At 34.4% G+C, this 19,928-nt stretch overlaps 1 protein-coding gene across 9 annotated transcripts in view; it reads right to left on the minus strand.

The window, feature by feature from the left end:
* Positions 1-19,928, minus strand: part of LOC134531113 (transcriptional regulator ATRX homolog) — a 258,967-nt gene that overhangs the window by 22,507 nt on the left and 216,532 nt on the right. For all 9 annotated transcript variants that reach the window (XM_063366679.1, XM_063366674.1, XM_063366677.1 and 6 more), the window contains 2 exons: positions 11,949-12,114; positions 8,194-8,261 (listed from right to left, as the gene is read on the minus strand). In XM_063366679.1, the coding sequence (XP_063222749.1) occupies positions 8,194-8,261; positions 11,949-12,114 (234 nt within the window). The remainder of the gene's footprint in view (positions 1-8,193; positions 8,262-11,948; positions 12,115-19,928) is intronic.

Genomic DNA, 19,928 nt, shown 5'->3' on the forward strand with positions numbered 1-19,928 from the left:
GTCCTTTGAGCAATTAATAACTATTTGTGGAGGTTTTCAACTAACATAAGATACATTCTTCAAAAACCCATTTTCAACAGAAACACTACTACGGAAAGGATCAGGCAGATGAAAGTAAGCAGATAACAAAAAAATAACAGATCAGAACTTGTAATAAGTCACAATCGTGTCTGGCTAAGACTGTTCCTTGTACAAACATAAAACAACACTTGATGCAACTCTCTATGACTATTGCAGGTAGAGGTGTGTAAAGTTTGACCATTAATTGGTTTGAAACTTTTCATGATATTTACTGTATAAAAATGCCCGAAATGAGTTTCTACTTTAGTTCTCCTCAACAACCAAATTATTCCACATTAGTGAGCCGTAGAGACAGCACAACCTCTCGGCCCAGCCCTCACACAATGACTGACGAAACTCAGCACATCACAAAACACTTGGAAAACTAAATTGGCAGAGGTCTTCCCCGAAACACTGCCTTGCCATTGGCTACAATATTTATTCTTACAATTATGATTCAGACACTCCACTCCTTGAGGGCTTTCCCTCACTGTCATCTGTCTCCATGTTTCTATTACACCTTCCATCTTTTTTTTAACTAAACACCAAATTCTGAGATTCCCCAGTCAGATATTACCACGGTCTGGGCTAACGTCTGCGCATATGTCGCCTGGCCACAGACCGGGCTGTGATGAATTTCAATCTAGCCAGTGGCAAGGAACTCCCACGCACAAACACAAAATAACGTCTTCCCATTTGTCTGCCCAGAGGCTGTCACTAAATAGGGCCTACGATGCACTTACTGTACACTAATGATTCCATGTATACCAACATCAGAATGTCATTCACATTCAGAGCTGAATTATAAATAGTTTTTAACAATGTGAATTGTGAACAATCTGTGATTTTACTTTCCCAATATAATTATTTTTAACTCGTACAACATTTTAGTGTTGAGGAAAACATTTAACTAATGGTTTTAAAATAAAGATGTGAATCAACAAATGTTACACTGTCAGGTTGGAGTCCTTGATTTGTTTAAATTGTGCTCATTAAAAGATTGTTGTGTTTTTCTAATGCCTGTCTAATGTGTATATTTAAAATAATAAATATGATGCATAGCTATTATTAATGTGTAGCATCTAAATGCAAATAAATTGTAAGACCTTGGTAATTTTTATGTTTAAATACCAACATTTATGTTAATTTTGCTTAACCATGTGTGTTTGAATGTATCATTTGACTCTTGAAAGCCCTATTTAATGGTACATTCCTATTTGAATATTTGTGTTGATTGTTGCTACTACTTCAAATAAAGCCAATTTGTGTGTATTGCATTAGATGGGCATTAATGTAAATTAATATCATGATTTTATGAGCCAAAGATGGTCATGTATTCTGAAACGACTAATTTTTATGTCATTAAATACCAAGACATTAAAATACAAATTAGACAAAATTTAATTAAAAGTATAAATGTATTACAAAGCACTAGATCCTGAACCCAAAGATTGCTAAGTGGAACCTAGATCCTGATACAGTTCGGAACAAAACTAAATTTATTTTATTTTAATGCTTTGTAGTTGGTAGTGTGAGAATCATTGTGACTGATACGTAATTATTTATGTTTAACCTGGAAGTGAAATCTCTGTTAACTTCTATACTCCTTGCATCTGCCGGCAACTATCCGTGCGCAAGCACGTGCAGTTGGAATCATATTGGAATCATGGCTTCCAAGTGAGAGCATAATGCATCAGGTTCAAATATTTGAGACAATAATAGAAGTATTACAGCATGCAGACAGTGGCGTCTCATCAGGGCAAGCAAGGCAAGCAGTGCTTGCCCAGGCAGTTTCCAGACATTGTATTTTTTAAATAAATATTTTATTCAGAATAGTATTTTACTTTGGCTCGTGCCGTTAGGTGTATGTATTTTTTACACTATCTTCTTGGGACCCAGTACTGTGCGCTGTGCGCTATAAGAAAATAATCGTTGACACACAAAACATGCTGTTTTAGAAGCGTTGCTAGGTTTAGAAGCGCTGGTAGGACCGCTTTCAGCAGGAAGGCTGCCGCAGTAGTTTCCTTTCGGAAGGGGGGGGCATGATACAAAAGTTCAGGGAGGGGATTGGCTGTAAAAACACGTGGTAGAAGCTACGAAGGTAGCGCTTTCTTGCCGAACAAAAGCGAACATGGCCGAAGCAGACGGTGGAATTCTTCCGCAGACTGCTTCGGCTATGTCCGCTACAGTTCGGCAGGGCAGGTGGCGAGGTCGCGTTTCAGTCGGCGGTTGTCTCTCGGGGCGCGCGCATCTCTCCCGCGGGCTGTTGGCTGGCAGTGCGTGGGGGATTTTTGGGCGTACGGGAGGCGGCTTAGCAGTGCCAATTGCTACCGACCGCGTCCCGCGGGTGGCGGATACGGGATCCCAGCTCAAGAGTTGCAATCTCGCTGGGGTGACTGTGAATAACCAATAGCAGTCCGCGGACCAATGGCCGGCCTGTGGAGTCATTATTACGGCTATCGGGGTGAAAGGTAGCCTGAATGCAGCTCGGCGCGTGGCAGAAAGCAGTTCCGTCGGCGAAGGCACCGCAGGGGAGCTCGATGTGCCCTAGATGCGAAGTGTAGACGAACTGCGGGCTGGAAATTGCGGAGCTGTGAACTGCCGCGCGCGCAACGGAACTGAACAGCATCGTAACTCTGAAGAAAGATATGGCGGCGCCTTTAAGTTGGGGCCCTGTTGGAGCCAGTGGTAGCCTGGGCGGCGCGACCTTCAACCGTCCCGGGATTTTGGAGGACAAGAGGGTCAGACTCGCAAGATACTTAATTCGCCTGAACGACTTACCCCCACCCTGGCTTGAAAGGTTGTTGGCTGTTGACTGGAAGAAGGAAGATGAAGATGGCGCAATGTCAGGCTACCTTTCGGCCCGTGCGCCCGCAGTATGAGCCGGTTTACTGGCTCGTCTGCCCACATCTGGTTTAACTGTGGCTGTCTGGGCAGCTGGGCTGGGCTGACGAGTGAAGTCGCCCGCCCCTGGGGGCGCATGCGCCCCTGGTTAATAATAACCCAGGAGTACCCAACATTTAAATGCGGGCCGCAAGGCCCAAGCACCCAACTCCAGCATGGTTGATTTTTCAGCCCCTCCAACTCTTCTTACCTGGACCCTTCTTCCCTCTTGTCCAGTAGTTACCTGCTTGCTTAATGCATGTTAATTGTTACCCGCATGACCCGGCCCAGGGTTTTCCCTGTGTCTATGCAGGTTTTTCCTGGGTCACATTAGCTAGCTTTTAAGCTAGGCGACCAATGGGGCGTCAGTCATGGCGCCAATTGCAGCCATGGCTGGCCAGTAAACCCCAATTAGCACACAATGCACGCGCCCTTGTCCCGCATGGTTAAAAACCCGCATGGTAGAGTGTATAGGCTTCGGCCTGTGACACACTTAGGTCCTACCCTAACCTGGACCCTCCCCTTACACACTTAAAATAATTTAGGCTAGGAAAAAAAATCGTGGCGTTTCAGGAATGATTGACGTACCAGTTTCTTGGTACACGTACCAGTTAACAGAGTTTCTAATCACGTATGAAGATAATTTCTTTTGTGTTGGTACGAAAAATACCAAGATTTAATTTTTACTATTCTAGTACATTTTTATGAGGTTCTTCTCTTTATTTTAAGTACTTACTTTGCCATGTGTTGTCTGTTTATATATTTTGTACCAGATATCGATGATACTATACTCCCACTTAGTATGTAAGTAATGTAGAGTAGGTATTTCACTATCAGAATAATGTAAGTCAAACATTATTTTTCAAAAATGATTTATTTAAAAAAAATGTCAATTTTTCTACCTGTGGAATAGTCAATGTTCAGTTAAGAAAACTACTTAAATAGCACCATTTTGTACCTTGAAATCCATATTTTCCCGGGGGAGGGCCCCCGGCCCCCCCCCCCCCCCAAAATCATGTTTTCATGTGAACGGAGTTGTTGCTTCCCCTCATATAAACAGCACACCTTGCCACTGCATGCAGAATGTCATGAAGGTCACACTTTAGTTTTGAGCAAGTTTGGAAAGTTCGTAACTTGAATTGAAGTTCATGCACAGGTGGGCAAACCAACCAGCCGACTGTTAGGCGGTGTCCTATTTGTCATACAAAGTATTTGATGGTAGGCTTATAAAGATAAATGGTGTGACATATTTATTATTGAGTGTTATTCTATGCATTTATAATACGTCAAAAATATTTCCCTACACATATTGGATAACATTACGTAAATTAATCTTGATATTTATTGAAACTAATGCTTCAGAATAAGCCATTTTAAATAACACAAACATTTTTAGGACCACATTAGTTGTGCTAAGTGAGGGATTTGTGTAATGGGGGTTTTACCATTTTACAAAAAGATGCACTATGAAGTCATAAATTATGAAAGGCAAAATTTCTTATAATTTGCAAATGAAAAATTTAAATACATTAAATTTTGATATTAAATGACTACGAACTCACCACATGGAGGTGGGTACAATTTATGTTCCACACACATCATACCTGTCAAACCAATTATGGTGTGATCAATTATGTTGATTTAGTCAAGGATGGTATTTGAAATGCAGAATTTTAAACATATATTGGCTTTGAGAACTTTGATAGCAAAGTTGCTCTAATGTAGCCGTCTCTGTTTTACTTTTCTTTAGACTGTGTGATAAGTTTGAAACATCTTTCAAAGGCTTTGAGAACTTTGATATCAAAGTTGCTCAAATGTAGCAACTTTGATATCAAAGTTGCTCAAATGTAGCCGTCTCTGTTTTATTTTTCTTCAGACTGTGACAAGTTTGACGCATCATTCAACAGTTTGGATATGGAGTAAAACATTAAAAAAATATAACTCTGGCAAAGTTGTATTTTGTATCATAGTCTCATTGTCAAGCTTTTCAACATTTAAAATTAGTTTGTTTAATTTACCAGCTTACTATACACAGAGATACCAAAATTTATTGAGAGAATTTTGTAGGTTTTAACAGACTTCTCTGGATTTTGAGTACTTGCCTTTGGCACCCTCCTATAAACAAAATCTTGTATGGTTGTCTCTCATCCACTTTCATAGCCGAAAATTTTGTTTTCTGGATAACCGTAGAACACGTTCATCTCAAAGATCAATGATTATAGAATGTCTTCTAGCAAATTTCTCGTTTACACTCAGGACTAAAATTCACATACTTTTATCCCTTTATGTTGAACCAAACCGGAGCATTTTGTATTCACAATATAATTTACAAGCATATTGAGTTTGGTTGTAGGACAGATTTGCAAAGTGAACAACAGTAAACCCCAGTTTTCACATGTCAGCCATCGGGAGTGACAGAGGTTCAGGGTCTTACAGCCAGATCTGGGGCCATTGTCAGGTCTGGATTGCTCTGATAGTATAGAGATGATTTTTGTATTTATTAATATCACTTTATCTATATTGATTTTATTTCATTCAGATCTTCAATATTAATAATTGATTATTTCTCACAATTTGACATTCATTTGGCAATTTTCCCAGAGGATTGTGCTTGTACTGTTGTCTCTTTGTTCAAGTATTCAAATAAATATCCGAAGGGTATCTTATTGAAATGGGGGTTGGGGTGAGGGGTGGGGGAACCATCACGCTGCATGGAGCTGAATTTTAACCTATACGTTGTGGATAGTCTAAGTTTCCCCAACCTGTGTTTGTTAATACGCCATCATAACAAATAGTTTGCACTTAATTAATGCCAATATACTTATTTTCCAGGTACTTAAGAATTGGCTTGACTATTTTGTCAGTTCTGCAAGATAAAAACTCTACAAGAGTTAGATTTTCTTTTTAATTTTGTATGCTATTCCCAAACTGTTAAAAGATGTGTCAAACTTGTTCGAGTCGACAGAAAAAGTGTGCAGACAATAAAATAGATGGATACATAAGAACAACTTTGCTATCAGGATTCAATACACAAAAATTTGTTAAAAGCCTCAATATAAGACATTATTATAATAATTTATCATACCTTAATTGGTTGGAATGTTAGGTACGGCATGGGTGGAACACATATTGCAGCCACCTTACTCTGGTGAGCTCTTAGTCATTTCATAAAAAATTGTAAAGTGGATAAAGAGCTGCTGCAAATGATGTACCTTTTTATTATAAAAACAATGTATACATCTACTCATGTTTGCAAATAATTAAGAAATTTTGCATTTTAAAATTTATAATACCATAGTGCGTCTGTTTGTAGAGAGGCAAAATCCCCATTATTTCACCAAAATTACCAACATTTTAGCCATAATGTGCGAACTCAAAGTAAAACCCATGAATTGTAAAAAAACATTTTGTGTAGTTAGGCAACTAAAATGCTGTACCTATACACTATTAAGAGTCAAAAACATTCCCAGTATAATTTGAGCATTAGTTTACTTTAATTTTAGTGTTTTTTGCACTTTTCTCTTCAAACTTTAGGCTCTTTGCACAAACTGAAGATCATATGTGGGATTTTTTTCATTATTTTTTAAATAACTAGCATGCAAATATGCAGCTTTTGAGCCCTTTTACATTTTGGTACTAAAAAAATTGACTTTTTCGTCCCACCTTAACATACACCTGGTGGCAGCCTCCCAATTTGTTTCTCCTTCCTTTCTCGCACCCCACAACCATAATACTTGTCACCCCTCCCAAGGCTACAGATATCCTGCCCCTTCTGTTTAACTCTTTAAATCATTTATTGAAGTTTAAATAATTTGATTAAATTAAGATGTGCATAGGTAAAGTGAGAGAGAGAGAGAGAGAAAGAGAAAGAGAAAGAGAGAGAGAGAGAGAAAGAGAGAGAAAGAGAAAGAGAAAGAAAAAGAAAGCAAAATTTTAGAGCCAAATTTTAAAATTGTTATGTTTTTGGGTATTGTCTACTTATATATTTGTAAGAAAAAAATTCTGCCATAGTTTTTCAGTATTTTCAGAGTCCATTTTCAAGATTTTTTTTTAAAAGATGCATAGTTATCGTCAATAACTGTCATGTGTTCACCTTTAAATTGTAGCTACATAAATTAATCTGGTTATTGCATAAGTATTTTTTTTTTACTTTTTTGCTTTTTATTTGCAGTAGTGTCAATTAGTTTACGTGCTCAGTGTTTTTCACATTGTTCTTATGTAGTGTGCAATATACATAATGTGCTGATAACACCTACTCAAGCACTCAAAGATGTCTCTATGGCTTTTCCTTTATTTAGCAAAGTATTTACAAGAGCTTCAACTTCAACTTCAACTTCATCTTCGCCTTTGAACCGAAATGAATATAAAAGAAAACAAGAAAAAAGTTTTCCTACACCCCTAATAAACGATTAAGTAACTTTTAGAACATCACACTTTCAGCCATTTTAATTTTTCAGAAAAAAATTGATTACATGCATCGGCAAAATTCACTACCAACCAAACTGACCCATAAATATTTTCAAATGACAATACAAATGTGAAATTTGAAAGCAGAATTTAACGAAAAAAACACATTTAAAATACAATATACATGAAATCAAGTGAATGTATTTAAAAAACAGAATAAGAATATAAATAATTTAATAAGGCAAGGAGGCACTGCCATGACATGGCGTACAACAGTAAGTAACAATGCTTGCTAATGGAATAAACCCAACAAAATCAGTGTAACTCATAACAAGGATATCATACAAGAAAAGGATAAAAAGCAAATTAGTTTTGACATGCAAATTGGTTTTGTGATGAGATTTCCATTTAGAAGGAAAAAATCACAAGCAACCAGAACAAGATTTTTGTGGCTAAAGTATGTTTGTGACATTCCTGTATTTTTATATGTTTTTAGTAAAATTTTGACCATTTTCCAAATTCACGATTCTTCCTAACGTTGGGAACGATGCTTTTTTTTCTTTTAACGTAGTCCATATGTAGAAAAAACTGAACTCTTTATTAAAAAACAATTCAAAATATAAACACAATACCTTAAAATGATGGAGAAGTATTTATTGAATAGAAAAAGAAACTCTGAGATGTGTTTGCCACTATTTGGTTATTAAAAACTAACATTTTACAAGTTTTATACTAGTGTGTTCAGCCAAAATGTTCAAAAAATTCTAAGCACTAAGCAAACATGCAATAGCAAAATGAACTAGAGGTAAATACATAAGATAGTCTTGCACCAGAATGACTTACCTCCTTTCGAATTGCTTCTTTAAGAGCCACTGAGTCAACCTGATTCAGTCCCATTCCCATTCCCATACCTGTGAGAAAGAAATTGTATCATGAGTCTCATGCATTTACTCTGGAATAAAAACTTGAATAAATTTAATGGAATACACATTATTGCAGATGCTAGATACATAGTTCACAACCATTAATTAACTTTTTTTTTTTAGGTAGATTTCAAAGAAATACTACCTATTGTAACCGTTACCATGGTGAGACATTCGGAAATTTATTACATAGATTTTCGTTTCATGGTCCACAGACCACAAATCCACAGTCAACTGCCGCAATTTTTCACAAATCACTTCCAAACTAATTCATAAAATCTTGTATTGGAAAATCTTGGTTGAGTTCGTTAAAGGACAATCCGACCAAATAGGTAGAAATGGGGAAGGTTTTTTGAATAACAAACGAATCGCTGTAACTCTCATAATATGGAAAACATCACATCCGTTTGACAGTATTATAACTTGCAGGAATCTTTTGTCTGAGTAAGTTTTTGATAAGACTGCATGGGGTTGAAAAAACAAGAGTTGGAGGAAAAAAAAAATTGTAACTCATTTGTAAACACAACATCCAATTCTTACAAATTGTGTTTTAGTCTTATAATTATTGAGGGCAAAGAAATCTCGCTACTGCTCCACACAGTTAGCTATGCCCGTCCTGCTCCCTGACTAGGTCGTTTCTGAATAAAATAAAACACGTCTCTGACCAAATGCCGGGAGTGGGCAAAAGTAAATAGCAGAGTAATTAAATTTAAGGTTGCGCAATTAGCAGTGAGATATGGAAAGTAATTCCAAACCAACAAATTATTTAAATTCATGAAATTTATTTTAACAGGTGCAATTGCGTGAACAAACACACTAACATGGCATTGTACATGACGTATGAATAATTAAAAAGAAATTACAGCTAAAAGATGACAAAGTTTAAAAATTATTTCTTTTTTACTAAGACAAAGTGCAAAATGATTGAATGCGTGATCTCTTTATCAAAAAGAAAGGAACCTCCAACATAGAAGCAAATGAATACAGATGAATTAGTACAAGAAATTTACCATGTTACAATTAATTTTACAATGAAATATAGTCTTCTTTTAAATAGATGATAAGAGTCCTGGGGTGCAGACCAGCAAAAAAAAAACAGTTTAAACTCAACAAAGTTAAAACGAGACATTAAGTTGGGCAGCAAAAAAATTTAAAAACAGTTTTTAAGATTCACGTTGAGGACGTCACTGATGGAACAATCAAAAAGTCAAAAGGGCACAAAGTGCGGAGCAAGGCTTTTAAACGGCGATCCACTTCCTTGTACTTCAGCGTCATCAGCATGGTATAGAGTTTACTTACGAACCGTGGCATGGCAAGACTTCTTTTTACACCCTCACACTTCACGATCTTTGATTAGCATGCTTGCGAGTAGAGCCAAGGCAAAGTCAACTTGACCCTCCCTCTACTCTATCACCAGTACACAGGCGAAAAATACGCAGGGCTGCTTCTCCGAACGAAGGAGGGGGAACATTCCTGTGGAGGGATGGTAGTGGTGGTTTGGCCGCGGGTGGGAGGAAGAGGGGGGAGGAAGGGACAGGTGGCGCGGAATGTGAAAGAAAGAGTGGGGACCTCCTTCCCTGACCGGCCGAGTTACGATACTCGAGGTGACTGGTTTGGATTTGAGTGGCCAGCGTCTGGTATTCGTGTATTTTTATAATTAGTCCTATCCAAGCATGGAAGGCAAAATCGACAGGAGAGGAGGTAAAGAGGCGCACCTTCGCCTGTGAACTTTGGAATAAAAGATAAGCTACTTCCCTTGATGCATATAAAGTGAAAGGTAAGCTAAAAATTGACTAGTAAGAAATTTAACCAACATTTTTTCTAAGTTAGTTATCTGTTATCAATAAATATTATAAAAGAAAGTTCTCCCACCACGTCTGTCTCTCTGAACACAATAAACTCAAAAACTAGTGTACGGATATTCATACTGTTTTCACCAATGGACGATGTGATTCATGTGGAAGGTTTAGGTGTATAATTCATTCAGGTTTTGTGTAAATTGGTTGTGAATGTGAAAATGTTTTTAATGCAAGATTGCCCTCTGGTAGACATACAACCTATGAGTGTCATTTTCTATGGCCACCAACAACTCGGCCTACTGGCACGATGCCTGGAGTAGCCTGCAGCCTGTGGTTCAGTTAATTCCTTAAAAACATTGATTTGATACAGTTTATTTATATTAGTTTATTTTAAACTTAATAATAATGTAATTGTATTAAATTCGAAGTTTATATTGTTCCTTTTTTTTCTTTAAGTGATAGTTTGTCATGTGTTATTTTTAATGTTACTTATCTTACTTCTAATTCAAGTTTTTCATATATTTTTTATATTATTTTCCATTCTTTTTTTACATTTTGTCTGTTTGAATTTTTATGTTAGGTATGTTTTTATGTTTTAATGTTAGGGGCAATATCTAAAACTACTGATCCAATACTAACAGTTCTTTCACTAATATGAAGCTACGTGCTATAGGCTATTTCTTATTTTGATGAAGATATACGTTTTCAAAATAATCTCAATAACTGTAATTGAAGTCAGAAAACGTTGTCTGGTATACATACAACCTGTGAGGGTTATTTCTCTACGGCAATCCAAGCCATTACGTTTCTTATCTATCACTAACCCTTAATGGCAGTTATCGCAACTACAAAAAGAGAAAACAAACCCAGCTAAGCGGATTATTATCAGCAATAACAATGATTGTTGAATATGTTGACTGGGACCATTTGTTTAATTTTTCGACCAGAGGTAAAGCGCAAGTTTCCCTATATTAAACTGAAATTCGAAGACAGTGGATTGATTGCGTGTTGTCTATCTTTGAGTATTACACATACATTTTAATGTTCGCTGTTGGTTACAATTATTTTACGCATTGTTTTTTCAATTAGGTGTTGGATGTCGATGTTGGTCACGATTGTTGTATGCATTATTATTTTCAATTAGGAAGTGTGAAGGTCATATATTTTTTTTTATGTGTTGTCTATATAGGTAGATAGGTACTTATTTTCAGATTAAAATTTATAAATGTAAACCTACTTTTGTTAAAGTGAATTTCATCTGACTTTTGTTTTGTAATATTTTTAAGTTCACACAAATTAATCATGCCTCAACAAAGATCGAATATAGGTCCCAGTAAGTCAACTGCCAAAAGACTTTGTTTGTTTTGAATTAAAGAAACGATGAAGAGAGGGAAGACAGTTTATCATTGGAAACTCATGTTTCCCAAAGATCACGAGAGTCGTAGGTGTAAAGTAATGTCTGTTTATCATTGGACCATGAGAGACATGCTTCCCAAAGAGTTTGAGAGTCGCCTGTGGAACGTGATGTCCGTTTATCCTTAAACCGTGATAGGCAATTTTCTGAAGACTTACTCCAAAGCAGGTAATGGTGAATTTCATGCTTTAATGTCAAGATCAAGTATATAAATATTGAACAATTTCAGCTCATTGATTATTTTAGATAGAATCGAGCATAAGTTTATGATGCCCACACCTACTGTGTTAATATTCTCGACTTAGGTGACATACTTTTACACACAGTCAGTAGAGAACACACACACACCAGTCACAGTTTTTACTGCACTAGTTAATTAAAAATTACGGACATAAATTCCATAGTATAAAATAAGAACTTATGAGCTGTAAACATAAAAGTGGAAAAAAAAACTGTACAAACCTTGCGGAGGCTTGCCCTTCTTTTCATTTTCATAATCATCCCATGCTGCCTTCCTCTCCTCTTCATTCAACTCCTCCTCTTCTTTGTTCTCCAGCAGAGAGTCGTGTTCATGGTACGTCTCTATGATCTTCTCGTGTTCCTTCAGCAGTTCTGCCAGCAAACGATCCTGTTGAGAAAATAACTCATTCATTACAGTATGCTATAAACAACTCGTTCAAAAGTAATTTAAACTTATATGGTAACAAGAAAGCATATTGTGGAAATAAACTAACCCTCATTATGATTTTGACTGTAACTAGGAATGATGATATATTACAATAAATTCATCTTGCAAACTGTTGGTTGTGTAAGAAAAATTAATCATAAGCTCTAGACAAATAATGCTATAATGGAGCGATGTATGTATATGAATTCTTTTTTTCCATGCCCAATACCCCAGTTTGTATGTTTTATCAGAAAAATATTAGGGTTCCAAATGAAACAAGTCCTTTAGATTATTAAAGTCTGTGTCAACTAGTCAGGTCTCTCGCCTGCTGCTCAGACAATCTGACAAAAAGTTGATTTTTACATTATAAGAAACAATAACTTTGAAAAAAGCTGTTTTGGACTTTTACCATTATTAAATTCTCACAATCTTCTGTAAATTGCACATTTTACATACCCCACATATTGTAGTACTTCCCACATATCATTAAAACTAAAATTCAGTCAAAACTATTTCTAACACGGTAGTTACGCATAAAAGCCAAAGTGGAAGTAATTTATTTTGAAAATATTTGAAAATAAAAATTCCCTACAATTTACTTGCCTTGAGACTAGGCCAACATGGATGCATTTATTTGCTACAAGTGCTATTAATGCACAATGTGAAATCTGAAAATAGTAAAAAAAAAAAAAAAAAGCAATTCAGAAGGAAAAAAAGTTATTTTTTTGCCAGGAAAATTACACTTAGTTACCCTCGTTTCCTATTTTACATGATATAATCTGGAACATAAAAAGTGATAATACAACTAGCAGCAGCAGATTCTCCTTAAGTTAGAAGTCTATTTATTCCCAAAATTTACATATGCAAACATATATACCATTATCGTAACCTTATAATATAATTCCAGATTATATGGGATGGAAGTTGTTATTAACCTAAGGTTAAAAACTGTGTCATGTAAAATCTAAAAACACTAAGAGTTTTTTTTTGAAAAGGCGGTATATCTATTTTTTCAAGTTATACTTCTTAAGCCCGAACACCTATGCTTTTTGTCTGATACTTCACGATCGGCTTGAATCGCACATTTGTGCAGACAAGCTTGTGAAAATTATGTCATAAATACTGTTTCGTTTACGATATTAATTACCGTGCACCATGCAACAAGATTTTCACAGGATAAAAAAAAAGGCTACATAAAAATAAAAATTATATATGTGCCTTTAAATCTTATGCTTAAGTGATTAATATTGAATACTGGTCCATACCATTTAAAAACATTTATTTTGTAGCAATTTTTGTGATTTAAGACATTGGGTGTGCACCAACTCCCTCCCTTCCACCACCCCTAACCCTCCTTAGCAAAGTCACACTTTTTGTTGTTAGTGACATGTTCCCCTCTCCACTAGTGTAGGAGCGCATGCTCAGCCAGTGTTTCCTTATGTCTTCAATAGGCTTGCACCTGAGGCCTCATCCTTACTTCGGTCACTGTTGTTTCAGCTTCCGCAACGACTTCTTGCTTTGGCATTAGGGTCTTTGTCCCTTGACCAACGTGTATGCATGTTCATGACAAACGTAAGTGTAAATTTGGCTGCGGATCGATACAGAGGTGTTAGCGCCCTTAATGTAATTTATTTCAGACATTTTTTATACTATGCCTTTGGTAAAGTCACTATTATGTAGAGTATTGGCACATACGTAGTTTTTGTGAATATGCTTCTTGAATGTTGCGGTTTATTGGCTTTTCTGCGGCACGACTGAACCGTTGAAATTTAATTTTAAATATTGCTTACAATTTAGCTTTCCCAATTAATTTAATCTGGTTTTTGTAGATTGTTTCCTGTTTAGTTTTGCAGCCCTGACACGTCATGTGTCTCATGCAGGCTTTAAAGTATGTGTTACCTTGCTGTTTTCAGCCTGCTGATTTTGCCTCTTCGGGTTGTAATAACTTCTTCTATTTTTGCTAATATCCTTGCTTAGTGTAGTGTGCAATGATGTAACACATTGATTTTGTAATTGTAAAGCATTTGTGCTATGCCCCTATCAAAGCTTATGGTGCAATGTTTATCGCTTTTGATAATTACGTATGTTATGTGTGTGCATATGCCTTGCAGGGCTACATGGATTGTGTATGTTAAGAGCCAGGACCTTGGTTTGTACCCATGCACTAACATTGATTATATTTGAGTACCATGTTTAAGTACGCTTCTTAGAGCACTATGGTAAATGTATATTTCTATTGGATACAAAATTTTGTAGTACGTATGCGGACCACCAATGTAAAGTTACAGGTGTGTATATAAACATTTTCTTACACGTCGTTTGGGTGTAAGGCTCAGATTATATTACCTTTATTACCTTTTTGTACCTACAAGCATGGTTGTGGGATGTACCTTGCTCCCCATGACCTTTTATTACTGATTTCTTTAAAGAATATTTTTCAGTCAGTATTAGATTTATTTTCAGCATTCTAAGCACTTGTTACTCAATGATTATATTGCTGAATTGCTGAATCAATATAAAAATTTTAAATACATACACACACACAATTATCGTAATTGGTATTGCTGTATTCGCAATGTTTGATTTTGCACACCTTTGTCAGCATTAAGTTTTTTGGAGACCTTTTTTCGCATTATGTCATTTGCCTAAATTTACAAGAGCATTTATGGTCAAAATTAACTTGATAACCGAATTGATAATTGCTTTACTTGTTGATACATTTTTTGTTGGCTGTGTTAGGTAGGCTTTAGTGATTAACCCAGACCTATTGCTCTTAATTCATAACACAATGGATTCTGCTTTATATTTAGACATATATTTTCATGTTTCGCCTAGTGCCATTTGAAGGTTGTTTGGACCTTGACACCAAGCAGGTTTCAATTAATTGTGAATATTAGTGACAGAAATGGTTTTTATAAACATTATCCAGTGTATTTATATAATTGAGGTTATGTTCCCATCTGTATAATTATTTACATTAAACACTATTACATTTTTATTTAATAAATAGTTAAAATTTATCTTCATTATTTTACTAAATTTAATAAATTAATTTTATAAACATTTATATTAATAATGAATACTATTTGAATACTATTTATTTTTATTTTTTAATTTTATTGAATTTATACTTTACAGACCATATTTAAAATATCACTCCAGTTATTATATTATTTTATTCATATTAATTATTTGCATGCAAAATTAAAGTTTATTTTCTAACACGTATACTAAGTACACACACCCATTTTTTTCTGCTGACAAACACCCATTGATAAATGACAAAAAGTAAACTAACAATATCATGAAAAAATTTAAGAAATTTAATCAACTTTCACCAAATTATTTCCAGGAATTTCTATTAAATTTTTCATAAAGGTTGTATAATTTCATTTAACAATCACAAAATTAAGTTTGGAATTAAGGAAAACAAAATTATAAAAATAATATTACTAAATATTTGAGCAAATCATTTTAATAGCATTATGCCAAATTACCTGAAACAAGATGTTACTTTAATAAGAAATTTGTGTTTAACATTTTTAGATGAAACACAATATTGCCAACATGCTAAAAAATAATTCACTTTATTAAGTTTACTTGTAAAACATTAGTACTTACGCCTGAACTTTATGCATAAAATGCAGATCTATAAACTAATTGCGCACTACCCCTCCTAACATTCAAAAGTTTCCGCTGCCATCACTTCATGTATGTCACCCGCTAAGAGATACTGTTAGCCTTTTCGTGCATGTGGCTCTTGTTTCCTTCCTTCCCCCCACATACGGCCATCTCCCCTGCATTGTGGTATTGAAAAATGACATTTGCATATTTAAAACGTATGTTTTTAATGATTCAGACAAATAATGCTGTTTATGATATTATTCAAACAAGACAAGTTTTCAGAAATTTTAATTTTTTATGAAATAATTCAAAAATATATGAAAGCAAAAGACTAGGTAGCCACTGTATGGGAAAAAGATAATTCCTGGTATTTTCTCAAATTTTTAAGGTTTTTCTAAGAAAATTTATAAAACATTACAACATTAATAAAAATATATGTAATGTAGCTAAATGTGTTTGTTACATCAGAACTGACACCAAAATAACCACTTGATATTGAATAGCAACCATTTAATATTGGATAAAATAGAAAGTATTCCTGTACGACTATATTACTTCTGTGATAAAAATGTATCTACTTAACATAATTTAGTAGCTATTGTTTGTTGTTTGAACTATGACAGTAGCAATCAAAAGCTGAATTTTACGAAAAGACAGCATTGGTATAAATAACACAGCAAACCATAAAGGCACTACTAAAATTCCTTCAGTAAGGGATGAAAACAGTTTGCACATTAAAATAATAATTATTAACAAACAAATAATATTCTTCCTAATATTTTTGTTTGCTGATCACCTTAAATTCTTTATACAGTCCAGTCAAAGAAAGGTTGTAGAGGGAAATGGAAGGAACACAAGTTTTGACTTTGGGACTTTGTTTGGACTTGTTAGGGCACGTATAAGGTACCCCCTTTTATTTATTTATTTTCTCCGCTGTTATCTTGAAAACTATGGATCATATCAAACAGACAATTCAATATAAAATTAAGGCTGAAAAAATGTTCCACAACATTTATTTGCACATAGTTTCTAAGAAAGTCACTAATTTTGGAAAAAAAAAATTATCTCACATTTTTTACCTGATTTGACTAACTAAATTTTTTGTTGATTCTCCGAATAAGAAACATAAAAAGAAGTTTAAGAGCATAACATTTCCTTCAAGAATATATATTTTACTATCCTATCGTTAACAGTTCAAACATTAAAGGAATTTTAACATATTTGTGTAAATTCAGAGATTTTGCAGGAAAACTTAACTTCTGTGTTTTTCATTACTCCACTGATCTTAATCTGTATAAAAGCCAATACAAACATTTTATATGTATTATATAGTATATTTTGAGGTGCATAAGTGGTTCATCAAAAGTAATTTTGTTTGATGTCATTGAATGCTATTTTTGGCACCCAGAATCTAATGAAATCACTTTAAGAGCTCCATCTCTCACCATTACCGAAATAAAATGACTATATATAATGAAAACAACCTGACAATACTCAAAATTGTAGACACCTGCGAGTACTCGAAATTCGAGTTTCGAGTCGAGTTTTTTTAGTAATACTCGAACTCGAGCTCATGGCTTTTCAAAAACTCGAAATTTGAGCGAGCTTTTCTTGAAAAAAAAAACGACTCTCATATCGGAATAAAAGTCTTACAACACTATTATCCTTTACTTTATAATGTAACATGATCTACCGTATACATTAACACCTCATTTTCACGTACCCGGGATTAACGAATTTCCGTGATTAATTTTTTTTTACTTCTGTAATTTTTCGCATAGCATTAATGTATCACTTTCCCGCTTTATGCGGAAGCATTTCCCTCATTTTACGGTAACAGAGCTGCATTTAATAACGTACAATCAGAAACGTTTCGACGAAACAAAAGTTTAAAGTGAATAGTGTGACGTTTATTTATTATAATGCTTCATTTGGCATTGTAAACAACCTAGTCTTTTATTTTCGTTAGCCACGTGTCACGGTAAACAATACAGCTATGAACCAAAACGTGTGTGACTTGAATGCGAAAATTAAGTTCAGTTTAATATATCTCCCCTTAAAACGTTAATGTAACTTGCATGAAATGAGTTGCAAATGTTGTTTTTACATAAAATAGTCAAATAAATTCTAAAGCAACATAACCAAGTTCCCGTAAAAGTGTGCCGTCTTCGTGCATGTTCGGAGATGGTCGGTTTACATCAATAGAAAATTTTGGAAAGGCAGTTGGCGGCTGTGAATTTGCAAATATTGAAACGGAAACGTTTGTAAATTTTTAGGCAAAGCAGCATCCTAAACATTTGAATTTGAATTTTTAATTATTGATACTCCGCAAATACTATTTGATAAACATGTTTATTATTTTATCTTGTGATGCTTAACTCAGTATAGGCCAAGCCAAGTCAGATACGTTTCTGTTGACAAGTTCGATACATCGATATATCGACCACGTGACTAGGAGTAACAAACTTCAATGTACCAACTTGTACGGATTTATTCAATATTTTCTTTCTAACTATTTATTTGTTTTGTTTGTAAAAACCAAAATAATGTACTACAATAGCAAACCTAATAATAATTATTGACGTTGTGATAGTTGTTTCCAATGATTACAATTAAAAACATTACATTTTGGTCATTGTTTGGAATATCTCCATTACTACCTAATCATGTAATCAATCCTTACTAATATTATAAATGCTAAAGTAACTCTGTCTGTCTGTCTGTCTGTTTGTCTGTTTGTTTGTTACCTTTTCCCGGCTGAACGGATCGTAATGACATTTGGCAAGGAGATAGATTATATCTTGGGGATGGACATAGGCTATCTTTTGTCTAAAAAAATAAATTTTAAACGTGTTAAAAAAATATATCTTAATTTTATGTAATGTGTGTCATAGATATACAAACTGTAAGTGTCAATCCTCTATGTCTGCCGAGCAATAGCTTTCAAGCCATTACGTTATGTTTTGCTATTGTAAGGAACTAAGTAGAGAGTAAGAAAAAAATAAAGATTTTGACAGTTTGTAGTGTCGCCATATTTGTTTCAATTTTCAATACCGTTTTTTAAATTGCAGAAAAAAATCATGTTTCATAGACACATAAATAGTGAGTGTGTGTCATTTCTCTATGTCCATGAGGTCTCGCCACGTCAATTATCTCCTTGGGGCGAACCCGTCCGCTTAATTAAATAAACAGCTTTTATCGTTGAATGATTTCATGATTTATTTCATGAAAATCTGCTCTCATAAGAAAGTTAGTTTTATAGACATTCAATAGGTGTCTCTCTCTCTCTGAAGATCAATCTATGAATCGTTACAAATTTATTTCCTTTATTTTTTTAGTTTGATTTGATACATTATTTCATTAAAAATCAATTTCTACCCCTTCCTATTTTCATTTCCACATTACGAAGTTTCACTTCTTCCGCGCGGAGGGACTCCACGCAATATTTTTGCATGCAATTAAAAACTATTTTTTAATGATGCCAAAGAAGTATAACTTCTCATGCGCGTACCTAAGTACACGCACCCATTTTTTTATTTAATTTCTTCTATATATAATTATTCTCCCTACCTAGGGCACTCATAATTCTTTTAAATTTCACATGTATGTTTTCAATGTCATTCGAGTTGTACAATTGTTTTTGTCAAATTGGTCATTATTTATACTTTGTTTCATTTTGGAAACATACGTATTTAGTTATTATGAAAAATAAAAAAATAGTTTCACTAACATTCTTAGATTTTTATTGTGTTGATAGTTTCAAGTTTAATATTATGTAGGTACATAAATTCTTAAACTTATAAATTTCTTCGAAATTTATTCATAGGTTGGTAGGACCTACTAATATTTTATATTTGTTAATATTGTTATTTTTTTTACAGTACCTACTTATTTGCAAGGAGTTTGGTTTAGTGTTTATAATTTATCTGCTAAGCGTCAAGAGTCTCAGGGCTGCTGAGACCGAAGACCAGAATTATTTATCAATTATGTAATATATTGTTGAAAAATTTGAATTTTACTATTTCAGGAAAGTTGATTTTTTTATTAATTAGAATAGTTACGTGTAATTGCCATCTTCCTTTATTTCATATTAAACATTATGTTTGGTTGAGTGTGAGATAATTTTATTTATGTATGTTTTAATTTCATTT

The sequence above is a fragment of the Bacillus rossius genome, chromosome 3, assembly GCF_032445375.1.
Source record: "Bacillus rossius redtenbacheri isolate Brsri chromosome 3, Brsri_v3, whole genome shotgun sequence".
NCBI lineage: Eukaryota > Metazoa > Arthropoda > Insecta > Phasmatodea > Bacillidae > Bacillus > Bacillus rossius.